Raw genomic sequence first — 19,209 nt, 5'->3', positions numbered from 1 at the left:
ATAATCTGAATACAGTATAGTTAGTTTTGTGGTTAGAATATTTATAATCTGAATACAGTATAGTTGGTTTTGTGGTTAGAATATTTATAATCTGAATACAGCATAGTTGGTTTTGTGGTTAGAATAGTTATAATCTGAATAGAGTATTGTTGGTTTTGTGGTTAGAATATTTATAATCTGAATAAAGTATAGTTGGTTTTGTGCTAAGAATATTTATAATCTGAATACAGTATAGTAGGTTTTGTGGTTAGAATATTTATAATCTGAATTTAGTATAGTTGGTTTTGTGGTTAGAATATTTATAATCTGAATACAATATAGTTGGTTTTGTGGTTAGAATATTTATAATCTGAATACAATATAGTTTGTTTTGTGGTTAGAATATTTATAATCTGAATACAGTATAGTTGGTTTTGTGGTTAGAATATTTATAATCTGAATACAGTATAGTTGGTTTTGTGGTTAGAATATTTATAATCTCAATAGAGTATAGTTGGTTTTGTGGTTAGAATATTTATAATCTGAATACAGTATAGTTGGTTTTGTGGTTAGAATATTTATAATCTGAATACAGTATAGTTGGTTTTGTGGTTAGAATATTTATAATCTGAATACAGTATAGTTGGTTTTTTGGTTAGAATATTTATAATCTCAATACAGTTTAGTTGGTTTTTTGGTTAGAATATTTATAATATGAATGCAGTATAGTTGGTTTTGTGGTTAGAATATTTATAATCTGAATACAGTATAGTTGGTTTTGTGGTTAGAATATTTATAATCTTAATACAGTATAGTTGGTTTTGTGGTTAGAATATTTATAATCTGAATACACTATAGTTAGTTTTGTGGTTAGAATATTTATAATTTGAATGCAGTATAGTTGGTTTTGTGGTTAGAATATTTATAATCTGAATGCAGTATAGTTGGTCTTGTGGTTAGAATATTTATAATCTGAATATAATATAGTTTGTTTTGTGGTTAGTATATTTATAATCTGAATATAGTATATTTGGTTTTGTGGTTAGAATATGTATAATGTGAAAACAATATGTTTGGTTTTGTGGTTAGAATATTTATAATCTAAATACAGTATAGTTGGTTTTGTGGTTAGAATATTTATAATCTGAATACAACATAGTTGTTTTGGTGGTTAGAATATTTATAATCTGAATACAGTATAGTTGGTTTTGTGGTTAGAATATTTATAATCTGAATGCAGTATAGTTGGTTTTGTGGTTAGAATATTTATAATCTGAATAAAGTATAGTTGGTTTTGTGGTTAGAATATTTATAATCTGAATACAGTATAGTTGGTTTTGTGGTTAGAATATTTATAATCTGAATGCAGTATAGTTGGTTTTGTGGTTAGAATATTTATAATCTGAATGCAATATAGTTGGTTTTGTGGTTAGAATATTTATAATCTGAATACAGAATAGTTGGTTTTGTGGTTAGAATATTTATATTCTGAATACAATATAGTTTGTTTTGTGGTTAGAATATTTATAATCTGAATACAATATAGTTGGTTTTGTGGTTAGAATATTTATAATCTGAATACAGTATAGTTGGTTTTGTGGTTAGAATATTTATAATCTGAATACAGTATAGTTGGTTTTGTGTTTAGAATATTTATAATCTGAATACAGATATAGTTGGTTTTGTGGTTAGAATATTTATAATCTGAATACAGTATAGTTGGTTTTGTGGTTAGAATATTTATAATCTGAATACAGCATAGTTGGTTTTGTGGTTAGAATATTTATAATCTTAATACAGCATAGTTGGTTTTGTGGGTAAATATTTAAAATCTGAATACACTATAGTTAGTTTTGTAGTTAGAATATTTATAATTTGAATGCAGTATAGTTGGTTTTGTGGTAAGAATATTGATAATCTGAAAGCAGTATAGTTGGTCTTGTTGTTAGAATATTTATATTCTGAATATAATATAGTTTGTTTTGTGGTTAGTATATTTATAATCTGAATACAGTATATTTGGTTTTGTGGTTAGAATATGTATAATGTGAATACAATGTGTTTGGTTTTGTGGTTAGAATATTTATATTCTGAGTACAATATCGTTGGTTTTGTGGTTAGAATATTTATAATCTGATTACAATATAGTTTGTTTTGTGGTTAGAATATTTATAATCTGAATACAGTATAGTTGGTTTTGTGGTTAGAATATTTATAATCTGAATACAGTATAGTTGGTTTTGTGTTTAGAATATTTATAATGTGAATAAGATATGGTTGGTTTTGTGGTTAGAATATTTATAATCTGAATACACTATAGTTAGTTTTGTGGTTAGAATATTTATAATCTGAATAAAGTATAGTTGGGTTTGTGGTTAGAATATTTATAATCTGAATGCAGTATAGTTGATTTTGTGGTTAGAATATTTATAATCTGAATAGAACATAGTTGTTTTGGTGGTTAGAATATTTATAATCTGAATACAACATAGTTGTTTTGGTGGTTAGAATATTTATAATCTGAATGCAGTATAGTTGATTTTGTGGTTAGAATATTTATAATCTGAATACAACATAGTTGTTTTGGTGGTTAGAATATTTATAATCTGAATAAAGTATAGTTGGGTTTGTGGTTAGAATAATTATAATCTGAATGCAGTATAGTTGATTTTGTGGTTAGAATATTTATAATCTGAATACAACATAGTTGTTTTGGTGGTTAGAATATTTATAATCTGAATGCAGTATAGTTGATTTTGTGGTTAGAATATTTATAATCTGAATACAACATAGTTGTTTTGGTGGTTAGAATATTTATAATGTGAATAAAGTATAGTTGATTTTGTGGTTAGAATATTTATAATCTGAATACAACATAGTTGTTTTGGTGGTTAGAATATTTATAATCTGAATAAATATAGTTGGGTTTGTGGTTAGAATATTTATAATCTGAATGCAGTATAGTTGGTTTTGTGGTTAGAATATTTATAATGTGAATAAAGTATAGTTGGGTTTGTGGTTAGAATATTTATAATCTGAATGCAGTATAGTTGGTTTTGTGGTTAGAATATTTATAATCATATTTCAGCAATATCAAAAATAACGAATAAAAAATGATAAAGTAGAAAAACGAAAGTGTTCGTATTCCCACTAGGGGGCGTATGGGGACAACAATAGTACAAATAACGTAACTACAGTAACGGCAACGAGGAATAACACAAGCCATAACCTGTCACACACTAACGATATCTGTTGCCACTCCGTTTTGATGTTTTGTTTTCTAGACTGCTCATGAATTCTTATCTCGTTTCTTTCAACAGCTTCATAAATTTTTCCAACGATTTGAAAAACCTGTCGTATGTATTCATCCGCAGAATAATCACTCGCTTCACCCATCTCCATCCGCTTCCTTAATCGAGGCGAGAAATTATACTGTTCGATGTGAGGAAAATCTAGCTTTTCTTCACGTGATGTCTGTCTGTCGGCAACTTTCTGTTCCTGCAGTGAGAGAAAAGATAGTAATATAAGTCGAAACGTAAACCTGTAATTAACAAGAAGGTATATATATTTCTGTAATTAACAAGAAGGTCTATCTTTCTATAATGAAGAAGAAGGAATATATTTCTGTTATTAACAAGAAGGAATATATTTCTGTTATTAACAAGAAGGAATATCTTTCTGTTAGTAACAAGAAGGTCTACTTTTCTGTTAGTAACAAGAAGGTGTGCCTTTCTGTAAGTAACAAGAAGGTATATCTTTCTGTTGTTAACAAGAAGGTATATCTTTCTCTTATTAACAAGAAGGTATATTTTTCTATAATGAACAAGAAGGTATATTTTTCTATAATGAACAAGAAGGAATATCTTTCTGTTAGTAACAAGAAGGTCTACTTTTCTGTTAGTAACAAGAAGGTGTGCCTTTCTGTAAGTAACAAGAAGGTATATCTTTCTGTTGTTAACAAGAAGGTATATCTTTCTCTTATTAACAAGAAGGTATATTTTTCTATAATGAACAAGAAGGTATATTTTTCTATAATGAACAAGAAGGAATATCTTTCTGTTATTAACAAGAAGGTATATCTTTATGTTATTAACAAAAAGGTATATCTTTCTGTAAGTAACAAAAAGTTCAAGTCTATTGACTTATGATTGTCTTTGTTTCCTTATAGTTGGACGAGATAACAGGAACAATAGTTATTGTTGGGAATATTCACAAAATAATTCTAGAACAACTTACCTTGATTGTTAATTTTGTTAAAACTCTATACACACTGACATACCCGTAACCGTATCTTGTATACACACTGACAAAACCCTATCCTACATGCACACATTAACAGAACCGTAGCCTCTACATATGACCAGGTGGTTAACGCACTCAACTCGTAATCCGAGGGTCGCGGGTTCGAATCCCTCTCACACCAAACATGCTCGCCTTTTCAGCCGTGGGGGAGTTATAATGTGATAGTCAATCCAACTATTCGTTTGGAAAAAAGTAGCCCAAGAGTTGGCGATGGGTGGTGATGACTAGTTGCCTTCCCTCTAGTCTTACACTGCTAAATTAGGGCGGGCTGGTGCACATAGCTCTGGAGTAGCTTTGCGCAAAATGCAAAAGAAAAACAAACCAAACCTATAGATATATCGACATAACTGTATTCTATATACGCACAATGATATAACCGTATCCTATACATATATCGACATAACCATATCCTATATAAACACTGGTAAAATTGTATCCTGTACACACGCTGATACAACCGTATCCTACACGAAAATTAACAGGGCCGTACATTTTGTTCCATATTCTGTCGGACATTCTAAATATAATTTATCATACATGGAAGCAGAAAACCATAGTTCTATTGTGTTTCAGGTGCAGAGAGCGGACAGGTATTAACAAGGAGCATGTAACGTGGATTGTTTAGTCGTAAGTTCTCGGCAAGAAAAATATAGAGAAAAACATATAAACTTTTTGACCCAGTTTGTTATTGTTGGAGGTGGTGTAATAGTGTGGAAAATATAGGTTCCATTAGAGTAACACCAGAAATATGCCGTGTATTTTAACCTAAGATATTCTACACTGACGTACAAATATTATTCTAAGACAATAACAGTATCTCATTATCTGAGACCGGTTCACAAAGTAGGACCTGAAGATATCAACCACATTCCTTGGCTTGCTCAATATCTCCGTCACGATTTGACTTAAAATATATTTAATAAATATCAGATTTTGATGATACCCGTGAAACAGCTGCAAGCAATAGTCGTCAACTATTGGCGCAAAAATCTAGCATCTGATATCTCGTTTACTGTAAAACTCAAAGCTACACTATATGGCCAAAAGTGTGTGGACACCCCTTCTAATTAAGGGGTTTGACTATTTCAGCCAAACCCAATGCTAACGGTGCGCAAAATCAAGCATACAGTGATGCAGTCTTCATAGACAAACATTAACAGGAGAATGGATCGTACTGAAGAGCTCAGTGACGTTCAACGTGGCACTGTCACAGGATGTCACCTTTCCAACAAGTCAGTTAGTCAAATATCTGCCCAGCTGGAGCTGCTCCAGTCAATTGCAAATGCTGTTATTGTGAAGTGAAAACGTCTAGGAGCAACAAAAGCTCAACCACGAACGGTAGGCCACACAAGCTCACAGAACCGGACCGCCGAGTGCTGAAGCGTTTAGCGCGTAATAATCGTCTGTCCACAGTTGTAACCCTCACTACCGAGTTCCAAACTGCCTCTGAAAGCAACTTCAGCACAAGAACTGTTCGTCGGGAGCTTCATGAAATGTGTTTCCCTGGCAGAGCAGCTGTACACAAGTCTAAGATCACCATACACAATGCCAAGCGTCGGCTGGAGTGGTGTAAAGTACGCCGCCATTGAACTCTGGAGCAGTGGAAACGTGTTCTCTGGAGTGATAAATCACGCATCACTATCTGGCAGTCTGAGAGACGAATCTGGGTTTGGCGGATACCAGGAGAACGCTACCTGCCTGAATGCATAGTTCCAACTGCAAAGTTTTGTGGAGAAGGAATAATGGTCTGGGGCTATTTATCATGGCTTAGACTAGGCTTTTTAGTTCCAGTGAAGGGAAATCTTAATGCTTCACCATATAATAACATTCTAGAGAATTGTCTGCTTCCAACTTTGTGGCAACAGATGAGGATGGTCCTTTATTGTTTCAGCATGACAATGCCCCGTGCACAAAGCGAGGAACATAAAGATATGGTTTGTCGAGGTTGGTGTGGAAGAACGTGACTGGCCTGCACAGAGTCCTGACCTCAACCCCATCAAACACCTTTGGGATGAATTGGAACGCCGACTACGAGCCCGGCCTTCTCGCCCGACACCAATGCCCGACCTTGTGGCTGAATAGGAGCGAATCTCCGCAGTCATGTTCCAAAATCTAGTGAAAAGCCTTCCCAGAAGAGTGGAGGCTGTTGTAGCAGCAAAGGGAGAACCACCTCCATATTAATGTCCATGGTTTTAGAAAGAGATGTTCAACCAGAACATAAGGGTGTGATGGTCGGGTGTCCACATACTTTTGTCTATGTAGTACATCTGTATTTACTATATGACTTGTCTATTTCTTAATGGAAACATATATTTGTACATACTGAGCAATTTCTCTCTTTCTTATTGGAACATATGTACTTTATGATTTGACTGTTTCTTAGTGGAAACATATCTATCGAAAACAGTAAAGAAACAAATTCTTTTAGGTACATAACTTACTTTGGGGCTCTGTTCCGAGGAACATTTGGAATGAAAGATCTTGGAGAAATGTCCCAACACCAGACTACGTAGACACGGGGAAACTTCTCTCCCAATATTACCTCGGTGATAGACGTTCAGTGTAACCACAGAGAATACAGTTGTGGAAATTGTGAGGCAGATAGATGCAACGTAGTATATCCCTAACAAACAGATATTTAAATATTACGTTCCTACAATATAATCATTATTAACAGGAAGTTTGGTATATAACAAATTATTCACGACTTACAGTTAACTCTGTTGTTGAACATAAAAATGGTTGAGCAACTATTTTTAAAAATAATAAATAATATAGAATATGGAGTAAAGACTAAACTTACTCAACTTGACAGACAGTCATGTGATCACCACGTGTTCACCACCCTTAACGAGGGTGGTGAACAATTATTTGATGGCCACGTGTTCACTACCCTAAATGACGGGTAGGTAATCATTTGATGATTATGTCTGCTTCACCCTTAACGAGGGGTCGGTAATCATTGGATGCATGTGTTCTCCACCCTTAACGACAGGTGGACAATTATTTGAAGACCACGTGTTTACCACCCTTAATGACGGATAGGCAATCATTGGATGACCACGTGCTCACCAACCTTAATGACGAAGAGTATTTTCACCAATGAGAAGAGATAATGCTTGCATTCCAAGTAACATAGCAATAAGTGTTACTAATTTAGATCTTCAACACTAAAGTATAAAACTAATTTATTGTCCAGAGAAAAACTATAAGTAGGTAAAATAGGGTTTGTTTGTCTTTGGCACAAATCTACACAATGAACTGTTTTTGCTCTGCCCTGAATAGGCACACAAGCTGATTTTAAGATCTCCCGCTGAGTCACTAGTGAGCAGGTCTGGTAAGAATCTCGTATACAAGACTTTTGTTTGTTTCGTTTGTTTGTTTTTGAATTTCGCACAAAGCTACTCGAGGGCTATCTGCGCTAGCTGTCCCTAATTTAGCAGTATAAGACTAGAGGGAAGGCAGCTAGTCATCACCACCCACCGCCAACTCTTGGGCTACTCTTTTACCAATGAATAGTGGGATTGACCGTCACATTATAACGCCCCCACAGCCGAAAGGGCGAGCATGTTTGGCGCGACGGAGATGCGAACCCGCGACCCTCAGATTACGAGTCGCACGCCTTAACGCGCTTGGCCATGCCGGGCCGTATGCAAGACTATTTGGAAACACTTACAAATTAAAGGATTGTTTTTATGAGGTACAATGTAGGTATTTCACAAGTCAGACAGCCGAGACGTAGTTACTAATTAACGGTTGGTTTGATGAGGTACAGAGTAGGAAGTTCACCAATCAGACAGCCGAGAGATACTTACTAATAAAAGGTTGGTTTGATGAGGTACAGTGTAGAAAGTTCATAAGTCAGCCCAGAGGTACTTACTGATTAACGGTATTTTCTGAGAAGGCGGCAGAGTGTCCTTTACAAAGACGAAAAATATGACCATGGTCAAGAGACTGCACATGCTCAGTGTAACTTTCTCTCCCGACTCACAAGGCATGCAGAAGGTCAGTAGTGATACACAGTTCACGAGGAGACAAGGCAAGATAAGGTTGTACACGTGGAAGAGCGGTCTGCGGCGAAGCTGCAGGGTGTACGTAATTTCTGGATAAGTTTCTTCACAACAAGATAACTGAAGAAAGCCGGTGGTTACTGACAAACCTATCAAATCAAACTCACCATCAACTTGATAACCGCTCAGTTCCATTTGCTCTTTTTCTTTTATAAGTTCCACCTGAAAAACAACAATGTAATGAATACATCTTTCTGTTTACGAAAAAAAATCACATAATTTAATTGACAAATTTGTCTGTCTTTATGTTTATGGAGAAACGTCACCCAGTTTAACTGATACATTTATATTTCGTTATGTCTATGAAAAACTTCACACAATTTAATCAACTGATTTATTCATCCTTATGTCTGTGAAAAATCTTCACACATTTCAATTGACAAATCGATCGATGACTCAATACAGAGTGATCCAACAACATACAATGAAAACCATTAGATCCAAGTTTTCCTCAACATCCAGATAATGTCTTTCAATTCTAAAGAATCATCAGCAAAATTCCCTTGGAGATAACTGAATAATTCACAAATAGAAAATAGGCTTAGATAGTAATTCCCAAAGTAAAATTCGGTCGCCAGCAGCTAGGTCGTTGAACAATGTTTACCTTAACTCACGTTCAATACGAAACCATTAAAGGAATGATCGCGTCTGTCAATACAGCCAATCGCTTTTAAAGACTTGTTTGGATTAGAGCACGAGCCCAGCTTTGATTTGCTTGTTCCTGTTCTCAGCATAGTTAGGTGCTAATACATCACATGATTTGGGACACGTGTCACTGTTGACGAACTCGCGTGCTTCACTGCTCTCGTGTTCTAACCTTTTTCAAGGCTTGGAACACTGCGTAGCATAAGTCAATTTCGGTGACGTTAAAACCTGAAGCTATGTTAGCGACTGTGGGTTCAGAGCTCAGTTGTAGTCGAATTCTGAGAAAAGAAAAAGGAACAAATAAAACAAATAAAATGAATAAAGTTATCTTTAAAGGAGAAAAGTGTAGTTAAATAACCAGGAAATAACACTTATTACCAGATAACCAGTTTGTTTGAGTAAGTGAATATTTGAAGAGGTTTCTCACACTGTGTTCAAAGCTTCTCTACCTACAGATGTTTTGTTACCTTAACAACCGAATGAAACGATTTGCTCTAACTAATATACTTCAGTTCTTAGCGAAGAAACGAATACACTGATTGTTAATTGATAACTTGAATACCGAAAAAATAACTTGTGAGAATTATAACAGTTTTATAACTACCACGGGTATCGAAACTCGGTTTTTAGAGTTATAAATCTGCAAACGTACCTTTGAACCATTGGGAAATTATTGTAACAACTGTAGAACTCAATTCAAACATAAACTTCTCATATTGTATTAATAAGTGGTCGTTAGGAAACAGTAAATATATATCAGGTGTTCTGCTACTACTAATCACGTAACTACAGAAACGTGTATGATGTTATTTGGAATTATTGTATTGAGGAGTACAACAAGTATTTCGGTGTGTGTTAGTAGGTACCTGATACATCTGACATCAGTTCCCAGTATTGAACGTCCTAGATTCATTCAGTCTTAACAACACTACAACTGTTTCTCAACACTTGGGAATACGGTAATAAGCAGATCGGTTTTGTTCAAAAACATAGATGAATTTATCAGTAAATAAAACAAATAGTAATGAAACAAATAATAATAAACAAATAGTAATGAAAGAAATAATAGTCCCGGAGACGTTATAAGTTGTCATAGATTTCCTTTTAGTTTTCGGAACTCGTTCTTTATATGTTTCACCATTTAATCTGACTAGGCTATGAAACGTTCTTATCAGGTTTCTCTTTCGTCTGACTAGGCTGTGAAACGTTCTTATCAGGTTTCTCTTTAGTTTGACTAGGCTGTGAAACGTTCTTATCAGGTTTCTCTTGCGTCTGACTAGGCTGTGAAACGTTCTTATCGGCTTTCTCTTTAGTCTGTCTAGGCTGTGAAACGTTCTTATCAGGTTTCTCTTTCGTCTGACTAGGCTGTGAAACGTTCTTATCAGGTTTCTCTTTAGTCTGCTAGGCTGTGAAACGTTCTTATCAGGTTTCACTTTAGTCTGACCAGGCTTTGAAACGTTGTGATGAGATTTATCTAACTAGGCTATGAAACATTATCATCATATTTCACTTTCGTCTGACTAGGTCAGAGGTGGGCAACATATTTTTCGTAGTAGCCACAACTGTGGCTAATGAAAACAACACTGGCCACACTAAAAAAAAACAACAACAACAACAACTGAATAAATAAACTGAAAAATCTTAGTTGAATCAAAATAATTGCATTTCAACTAACCTTCAATATGAAAATTAATGGGGTTTTCATCAACAAGTTTCGTGAAATTCGGCTTAATATCTATGCTCAGTGAGTATCTTAGCTCTGCCTCTAAATTTATGTCAGTAAGCCGAGATCTGTATCTAAACTTGAGAAAATCTAGCGTACAAAATGTTGACTCACATACCCATGTGGATCCAAACATAGAAAATAATTTTGAAATTGTTATCTGTAAATTTGGAAGACTCATTTATCAGAATAGTGAGCCACATCTCTTTCATAGAACATTTTTGTTTACGTGTTCTACACTTTGCAGGGTAAGCATCCCGTCTTCAAATCCACACTTATCAAGAGACAAAAAAGATGTAATTTCCTTATTGAGATTTCCAAAGTCAAACTGAAATAGATTGTGCAACTTCAAATATCACTTTTAAATTTTTAAATTCGGAGAAACGTCATTCAAATTTTTGAGATAGGTTTTTTATCCAGTTTACATTGAGATCATCTTTAGCATCAGAGAAATCATAGTCATTATTTTTTAGAAAACTATTCAACTTTGCAAAATGTGTTAAATCATTCTTATGTAATTGTTCCGCAAGGAGGTTTAGCTTGAATTGAAGTTCATGAATAGACTGTGATTTCTCGCTTATTATTTTACCTCTTCCCTAAAGCTTCGTATTCAAATTATTAAAGTGAGCCATCATATCCCACAGAAAGTAAAAATCACATTATCATGACAAAGTTTTAATTTCAGGGAAATTTTCAATCTTACCTTTTTCAACAAGATACTCTTTTATTTGAGGAAATAAGAAAGTAAATCGTTTCAAGACTTTTCCTCTACTTAACTATCTTACATTTACAAAATCAGTAAGGTTATCGAAAGTACAGTCACTTCTTTTCTTCAAAGGCTCAACAAACTGTCGATGGATGAGAGAGTTTCCACTTCTAATATAATTCACAATTTTTACAACAATGTCCATCAAATTTTTTAATTAATCACCTTCAGACATCTGAGCACAAATTTTCCTGATGAAAAATATAATGGAAAGCTAGCAGTGTGGACTTCACATTATTTTCAATTAAATGCTGCTTCAAAAGAGAAACAAATCCTAATTTTGCCAAAGTCATGGCGGGAACACCGGCTGTTGTGACAAACTAGTTTTTTTTAAATCCAAATTGAATTTTGTTGAGATTTCAAAAAAAAAAATTCAAATTTGTTTTTTTCACGTCCGATCTTATAATCCACAAAGGCCAAACATTTCTTTCCCCACATGAAGATCTGAAGTTATATATCGAACCCAAAATTTCAACTGTGCAGTGTCACTAACATCTGTTGACTCATTTCGTGCTAATGAAAAATACAAACAGTCTTTTAGTTGTTCAAACAACTGATTTTCTGTGTCTTTCGCTAACTCTAACATTCTGCAGACAATTGTTCTTCGACTTAATTGCAAATTATTTACCTTTTGAAGAAAATCATCTTTTATTTTTGAATCATAATTCTCTAACAGAGTTTTAAAAAACCACAATCAATATTTCTTTTGCTAGTTCAGCATTACAAAATGATTTCTTTTTTGAGCTAGAATCCAAGTTACTTCATAGCTAGCTAACGTAACTAGTTCTATCTATGATAAAAAAATTTTAGGCCTCCCTTTTGTTCATGAAGTTGTGCTTTCAGACGGTTAATTTTATTTATATGATTTTTGCTATACTTTGATGTAAAATTTCGTTGTGAAAATTGTTAAAGTTTTGCTTAAGGTTGTATACTTTATTATTTCTAAAAACTTTATCACACAAAACACACACTGACTTATTATTTGCTTCAATCACTGCAAAATTCAACTTCCAACTTAAATTAAATTCTCGTTTCACGTTTTGGGATTAAAAACAAAATATATTGAAACATTTGAAAGTTGCACAATAAAAATATGTTTGTGAGCGCATGCAAAACAACGCACACTCGATAACAAACATATAAACCAGACTGACGATACAAAATGGGTGGAGTCTGTGGTAGTGATGAAGGTCGCGACATTAGCAATGACGTGAGGCAGTGCAGTTGCTGATTACCAAGTTATTAAAAAATAAATGGTGGAAAAAGCTTATTCCTAAACTCGAGCTGGCCACAATTGTGCTCAGTGTGGTCAGTGGCCATTGAGTTGCCCATTCCTGGATTAGGGTATTAAAAGCTTTGGTAAGGTTTCACTTTGAAAGATAGGTAGAAACAAACATCTATTTATTATCACACCAGTCAACAGTAAAATATCCTTAATAAGTAGACCAGCTGATAAATAGTTGTATCCATGAAGTAAACAAATATAATCTTTGTTGATGACGACACACCCACTTGAAATCAGAATGTTTCTCAGAACGGCTGCTATGGATATATTAACACTTTTACAAATAAACCAGAAAAAAAAATCAATCTTTCTAGGTCAATACCAGTTTGCAATTGATCGTTGCCGGACACATGTCTTAGATCCAAGAGTATAAACTGGTACGGGATTGTAGGGGCGTTGCAGGTGGATATTAGGTTATTAATTAGTATAGGTATAAAAGTGTTCCTTTATACTAGTTTAATTTTGGTTTTAGTTGCTCTATAATTAGGGCTTCTTTAATTTTGCGTTTGTTTATATTTGTTTCCATACTTAGTATCTGTGTGTTGTCTATGGTTATGTTGTGTTTATTTGATTTGCAGTGTTCAAAAACGTGTGAAGGTGTTTTTTTGTTCTTTGAATATAGATTCCATTTTTCTGCTTGCTTCTCCGATATAGAAGTTGTGACAGTTGTTGCATTGTATTTGATAAACAATGTTGGTGTTGTGTTTCTTCGTGTAATTTTTATACAGTAAGGACTTTAACTTTGAATCTAATTTTTGAATAAATTTGGTGTTTACTGGAATATTGTATTTTAAGTTTTTCCAACTGTTGGTTATTTTTTCGCTGATGTCAGGAACATATGGTGTACAGCAGTGTAAGTTTTGTAGTTTGTTGTGTCTTGGGATTTACTGTTTGTTTGTTCTTGGTCTAGGTGTGTGCGTATAATTTTTTTCAACAGATTTTTGAGGAAATTTGTTGATGTTGATGAAGTGTTTTATTTTGTTCATTTCATCGTTAATTTTATCAGGTTAGCATAGTTTTATCGTAAAACTATTTACTTCTAATTATCTGAATAAACACAGCAAAAGATAATAAATGTAACAAAGAACTTACGAAGAAAATGTTTACTGAAATGTGTAAGAATTTCGCCATTCAGTAAATAACACTTTAACACACAGTTTGGTATAATAATGACAAGAAGCTCATTTATTTACTTCTACTGAATTATCGTAATTACAGGGTGTCCCAAAATAACGTTTACACTCTTTGACTGTGTATAGCTAATAAACCGTTTCTTTTGTTTCAGATTTGACTTGTGTCCAAGGATGGCGGATAATCAGCTTACAATCGAGCACAAAATATTCATTCTCAAAACTTTCTGGAAAGTCTAAAACAAAGCTGAAGTGCAAAGACATTTTACTAGAAAGTTCCATATGGATGTGCCATCTCGCCCCAGCATTTCACGCATCATCGCCAAGTTTGATGAACACGGAACTCTCCACCATATGAGAAAGGGTCGCTCCGGTCGAAAAAAATCATCAACAAGCCCAACAAGAGAGCAAGAGGTCATTGATATTGTTCTGAATTCTCCAAGAAAATCAGTGCTCCAACTGTCTCGTGAAACAGGTATCCCTAAATCCAGCGTTCATCGCATTTTGAAGCGTTCCCAATTCAAAAGTTTCATCCCATCGCTTGTTCACGCTCTGATTGAAGATGACCCTGATCGAAGGGTTGAGTTCTGTGAATGGTATTTTGCTAGATGTGCAGGCGATGATGAAGTTCCACTCAAAATTGTTTGGAGTGACGAAGCAACGTTTAAGCTGAATGGCTCAATAAATCGACACAACTGCACCTACTGGGCTTCAGAAAATCCACATGTTACAGAGGAACATCACTTGAATTTGCACCATATCTGGATGCATCTATGCCAGCCAGATGGATTGGACGAAGAGGAAGTGTAGAATTTCCTGCTAGATCACCAGATTTGACACCCATGGATTTCTTTTTGTAGGGGTTTCTGAAAGACAAAGTTTACAGCACAAAAAGGGCAACAATTGACGAATTAAGAGTTGCAATTGAAGAACAATGTGTTTTAATACCAGATGAGATGGTGTTTGATGTGTGCACTTCCATTTCTTCCCGTTATGAGATGTGTCTGGAGCAGAACGGATTTCAGTTTGAACACCTGAAGTGAAGCAAGCAAATTGTGACATTTTACAATTTCAACCAAGGAGAGTTTTCCTTGGGAAGAATTTTATTTGGTATTTTTTCTCTTGATTTCAGTATTAAATCTTTAAATAAATCCTTTGTCTATCATATGTATCTTGTTTCATTGTTAAAATCAATAAACAAGGCAAGTTATAATGATCCAAAGAGTGTAAACATAATTTTGGGACACCCTGTACATAACGGTAATAATTAACTGTTTGCTAATTAATGATTAATGCTTATATTATAATTTTTCATCGTTAAAAATCAATACAGATACTCAAACGATTATACAGAAAGGTATCCGTGTTTAATGTTTTGGTATCTTGTGTGATGTTACATATATACTACTGTTAATATATAAAGGTTTATAAATATATCCATTTTTATGTTCTGATATGGTTGTTTGATTTAGTGTTTTATCACACAAAGCTGCTAGGCTTCGGTGTGAAACATACAGTTAACAGTTAAAATTAAAGTAAAATTAGGGAAGTTATAAACGGAAATCAAGGTAAAATAAAACAAAGTTAAAAAAAATGATAAAACCAATTTTTAAATCTAGTTTACAGCAGTAAGAAAAAACTACAGTAATACAAGTTGTAGAGGACTTTCTGTAGCATAACTGTAATTATCATAACTCACAAGGAAGACTAACAGGTAAGTATAAAAATCACTGTTAGTCACTTGAGGTAGGCCTTTCCAGTCCTTTTTTTGTGTTATTTGACGTTATGGCAATTTTCAAAAAGTAATAAAAGTTTTGAAAGACTTGTAGCAAATTTTAATAATAACTCCCCAGGATGACTAACGGGTAGTTCAAACAGGTAGTTCGAACACCAGCGTTAGTCACCCGAAGTTGGCCTTTCCAGTCCTGGTTTCGAGTTACTTAATGTTACGGTCAGTTTCTAATTTCAAATTGAACTAGATGAACTGTTATTTTTAAAAGGGAGCCACATTAAAAAGATCTAATGTATAAAATAAAAAACTTAAATGGCATTAAACAGATTAATGGCCTTTGTAAAACTAAAAACATTACCAAGGTGGACAGTATCACCATCACCAATAACACTGACCAACGTTATGGACAAACCTTGGTACAGAACATGTTTAAAACAGTGCAGTCGTTGAGGATCGTAACGATGGCAAGAGTGTAAAATATGACTTATTGTGATCTGAGTGTTACATAAACTACACACTGGTGCATCAGTCCCAGATAAAAGAAAACGATGAGTTAAAAAAAACTATGATCAATGTGTAGACTAGTTAGAACAACTTCCTCTTTCCGATCCTTACGGAAGCAAGACGGCCAAAGTTCAAAATAGGGTTTTATTTGGTAAAGCTTGTTTTTGCGTGCTCACTCCAAGTCGACTGCTGGCTGGCACGAAGCCGAGTCCATGTATGAAAAGGCACAGCAGTGATAGTGTCTGAGCAGATATATTTAGCTGCTGTCTGCGAGCTCGTTCCCGCGAATACCAACGTGGCTCGGTATCCAGAAAAGCTGGATAGAAGTAGATGTGAAAGAGAAATGAGCCAGTCGATCTTGAATATCAGCAAGAACAGCATGTGAACCAACGTGAAGTGATTCCAGGGCCAGTAGAGAGCTAAGCGAGTCAGTATAAATAGTGCAGTTTGAGTACTGCTTAACCTCTACGTGATCCAGGGCAAGAGAAATGGCGTATAGTTCAGCAGTGAACACAGAAGCTGTTGAGGGGATTCTGCGTGCAACCAACGAACCACAACAAACCATGGCAGAGCCAGTACAGTCACCTGATTTCGAACCACCTGTATGAATAGGTATGGAAGGATGGTTCGAAAGATATTCAGAAAATAAAAGGCAGTATTTCCAATCGGGAGTGTCTACTTTTCTCAGATGACTTAAAGACAGGTCACATTTGAGGATGGACACATTTGGTGGGATGGACTGACCAGAGGATACAGCAATATTATCCAAGGACAGACCCAAATCATCCAACTGCGCCTGAATACGAAGGCCAAAAGGAGCAATGGCAGATCGTCTGTTCTGAAAAAGTACGGCCAACCGAGGAAGGAAAACACAGCCCCAGGTGGGATGCTTTGGTAAGGAACGAAGTTTAAAAGCATATAGTAAAGACAGTTGCAAACAGCTGAGCTGAAAAGAAGGCTCATGAGACTCTATGTACGAGTTCTGAACTGGGGAAATGCGTAAAGCCCCAGTGCTGAGCCAAAGTCCTTGATCATGAATAGGGTGCAGTATCTTTAAGGCCGACAATATGGTCAGAGCCATAGACCAGTAATCCATAGTCGAATTTCGATCGAATAACAACACGATATATCTTTAACATAGAACATCGATCCGCTCACCAACTGGTGGTAGAGAGGACACAGAGGATGTTCAGTGCTCTTGTGCATTTGACCCATAACTACTTTAAGTGTGGTATGAAGGTAAGCTTAGGGTCAAAGATAAGCCGCAAGAACTTTACCTCGGGGACCACAAGTAGCATACCTTTGTTGATAAAGAGTTCAGGATCAGGGTGAATACCCCGTTGGTGGCAAAAGTGTATGGAAACTGTTCAAGAGAGAGAGAAGTTAAAACCGTTCACCATGATCCACTTCAGTACACGATTGAGGGCAGTCTGTAGCTGATGCTCAATATACATCATGTTCGACAACCGACACGAGATGTGAAAGTCGTCAACATAGAGCCCGTTTGCAACAGTGAGAGGGAGTTGTTCAGTGATGGCATTAATATTTATACTGAAAAGTGTGACACTCAAAACACAACCCTGTGGGACTCCAAGTTGCTGTAGAAAAGAACGGAAAAGTATCGAACCCACACCACTTGGAATCTCCTGTCCATTAAAAAAGGTTTAATAAAAATAGCCAAATGGCCACGTAACCCATATATATGGAGGTCTCGCAAAATTCCATGCCTCCATGTTGAACTATAAGCCTTCTCAATGTCAAAGAATACTGATACAAGATGTTGTCGTTTGAGAAATGCTTCTCTGATTGATGTTTCAAGATGAATTAGGTGGTCTGTGGTGGAGTGCTGTCGTCGGAACCCACACTGGGTGGGCGAGAGGAGGTTGTTTGATTCGAGGAACCAAACAATATGAGCATTAACCATCCTATCTAAGATCTAACAGAGACAGCTCGTCAAAGCAATTGGACGGTAGTTTCAAGGAATCTTGGGATCCTTCCCAGTCTTAAAGAAAGGTAGGACAATAGCCTGGTGCCAGGCATCAGGAAAGGCATCCTCCTGCCAGGTCAGGTTAAAAATAAGCAGAAGAATAGTAAGAGAAGCAGCAGGTAGATGGTGCAGCATTTCATAGTGACATCATCAGGTCCAACCGAAGTTCTGCCAGACCAGTGAAGGGCCAGTTTGAGTTTCACCAGTGTAAAGAGACGATTATAGTCAAAGAGACAGTCAGTTCGAAAGGAAAGAGGTGAACGCTCTGCCCGAGTCTTGATGGCAAAGAAGATGAGGAAGAAGCAGAAGTGCTAGATACCCGGCAAAAGCTTTCACTGAAGGTATCAGTTGCTTTCTGGCCATCAGAGAGCAAGATCGAAAGGGGGACGGAATTATACTGCCCACTGACCTTTCGAATATTGTCCCGTATGACTTTGGAACTGGTAGTAGAAGATATGCTGGTTGCGAACTTAATCCAAGATTTCTTCTAGCTTTGACATCTTACCCACCGAGCATATGCACGGATCTGCTGGACAGCAATGCGGTGCGAGAGTGTGGGATACCTACGAAAAGTATCCCAGTTCCGTTTTTGAGCTTTCCGTGCCATGTGGCAGACAGGATTCCACCAAAGACGAGGATATCGTGGAAAACGTGTTGAGGTTTTAGGAATACATTGAGCAGCTGCTTGTGTAATACAGTTAGTTACTGCTGCCACACAGTCATCTGTTGATGGCTTACAGACAATGGCAGGATCAAGTTCTGCGAGAGCAGTGAAAAAGAGTCAGTTTGCTTGATCCAGCTTCCACTGGGGCACACGGGTTAGCTGGAATCGACCATGGCCAATCTCTCAAGATTATAGGAAAATGATCACTGCCTCGTGGATTATTGTCAACCCTTGAAGAAAAATGGGAGAATAGTGAAGGAGAGCAAACTGAGAGATGAGTAGCAGTAAAGGACTGACTAGGCGCATGGAAATGAGTACAAGAACCAGTATTGAAAAGAGAAAAGTTGTGATCAAAGAGCATACACTCTATGGAGCAATCCTTCCTGTCGATATCAGCACTTACTCAGAGGGGATGATGTCCA

At 35.7% G+C, this 19,209-nt stretch overlaps 2 protein-coding genes across 2 annotated transcripts in view; one reads left to right on the top strand and one right to left on the bottom strand.

The window, feature by feature from the left end:
* The window catches only part of LOC143237669 (uncharacterized), a 237,718-nt gene extending 222,563 nt beyond the window's left edge, over window positions 1-15,155 (top strand). Inside the window, exon 3 of the mRNA XM_076477174.1 lies at window positions 14,056-15,155. Within this exon, the coding sequence (XP_076333289.1) occupies window positions 14,183-14,710 (528 nt within the window). The 5' untranslated portion in view covers window positions 14,056-14,182 and the 3' untranslated portion in view covers window positions 14,711-15,155. The remainder of the gene's footprint in view (window positions 1-14,055) is intronic.
* LOC143237670 (neuronal acetylcholine receptor subunit alpha-10-like) overlaps window positions 3,044-19,209 on the bottom strand; it is a 50,147-nt gene continuing 33,981 nt past the window's right edge. Inside the window, exons 6-8 of the mRNA XM_076477175.1 lie at window positions 8,162-8,513; window positions 6,723-6,904; window positions 3,044-3,477 (exon numbers count right to left, since the gene is read on the bottom strand). Coding sequence (XP_076333290.1) covers window positions 3,130-3,477; window positions 6,723-6,904; window positions 8,162-8,513 — 882 coding nt within the window. The 3' untranslated portion in view covers window positions 3,044-3,129. The remainder of the gene's footprint in view (window positions 3,478-6,722; window positions 6,905-8,161; window positions 8,514-19,209) is intronic.

Source organism: Tachypleus tridentatus, chromosome 13 (genome assembly GCF_004210375.1).
Source record: "Tachypleus tridentatus isolate NWPU-2018 chromosome 13, ASM421037v1, whole genome shotgun sequence".
NCBI lineage: Eukaryota > Metazoa > Arthropoda > Merostomata > Xiphosura > Limulidae > Tachypleus > Tachypleus tridentatus.
This window is presented reverse-complemented; position numbering and strand designations above follow the sequence as displayed.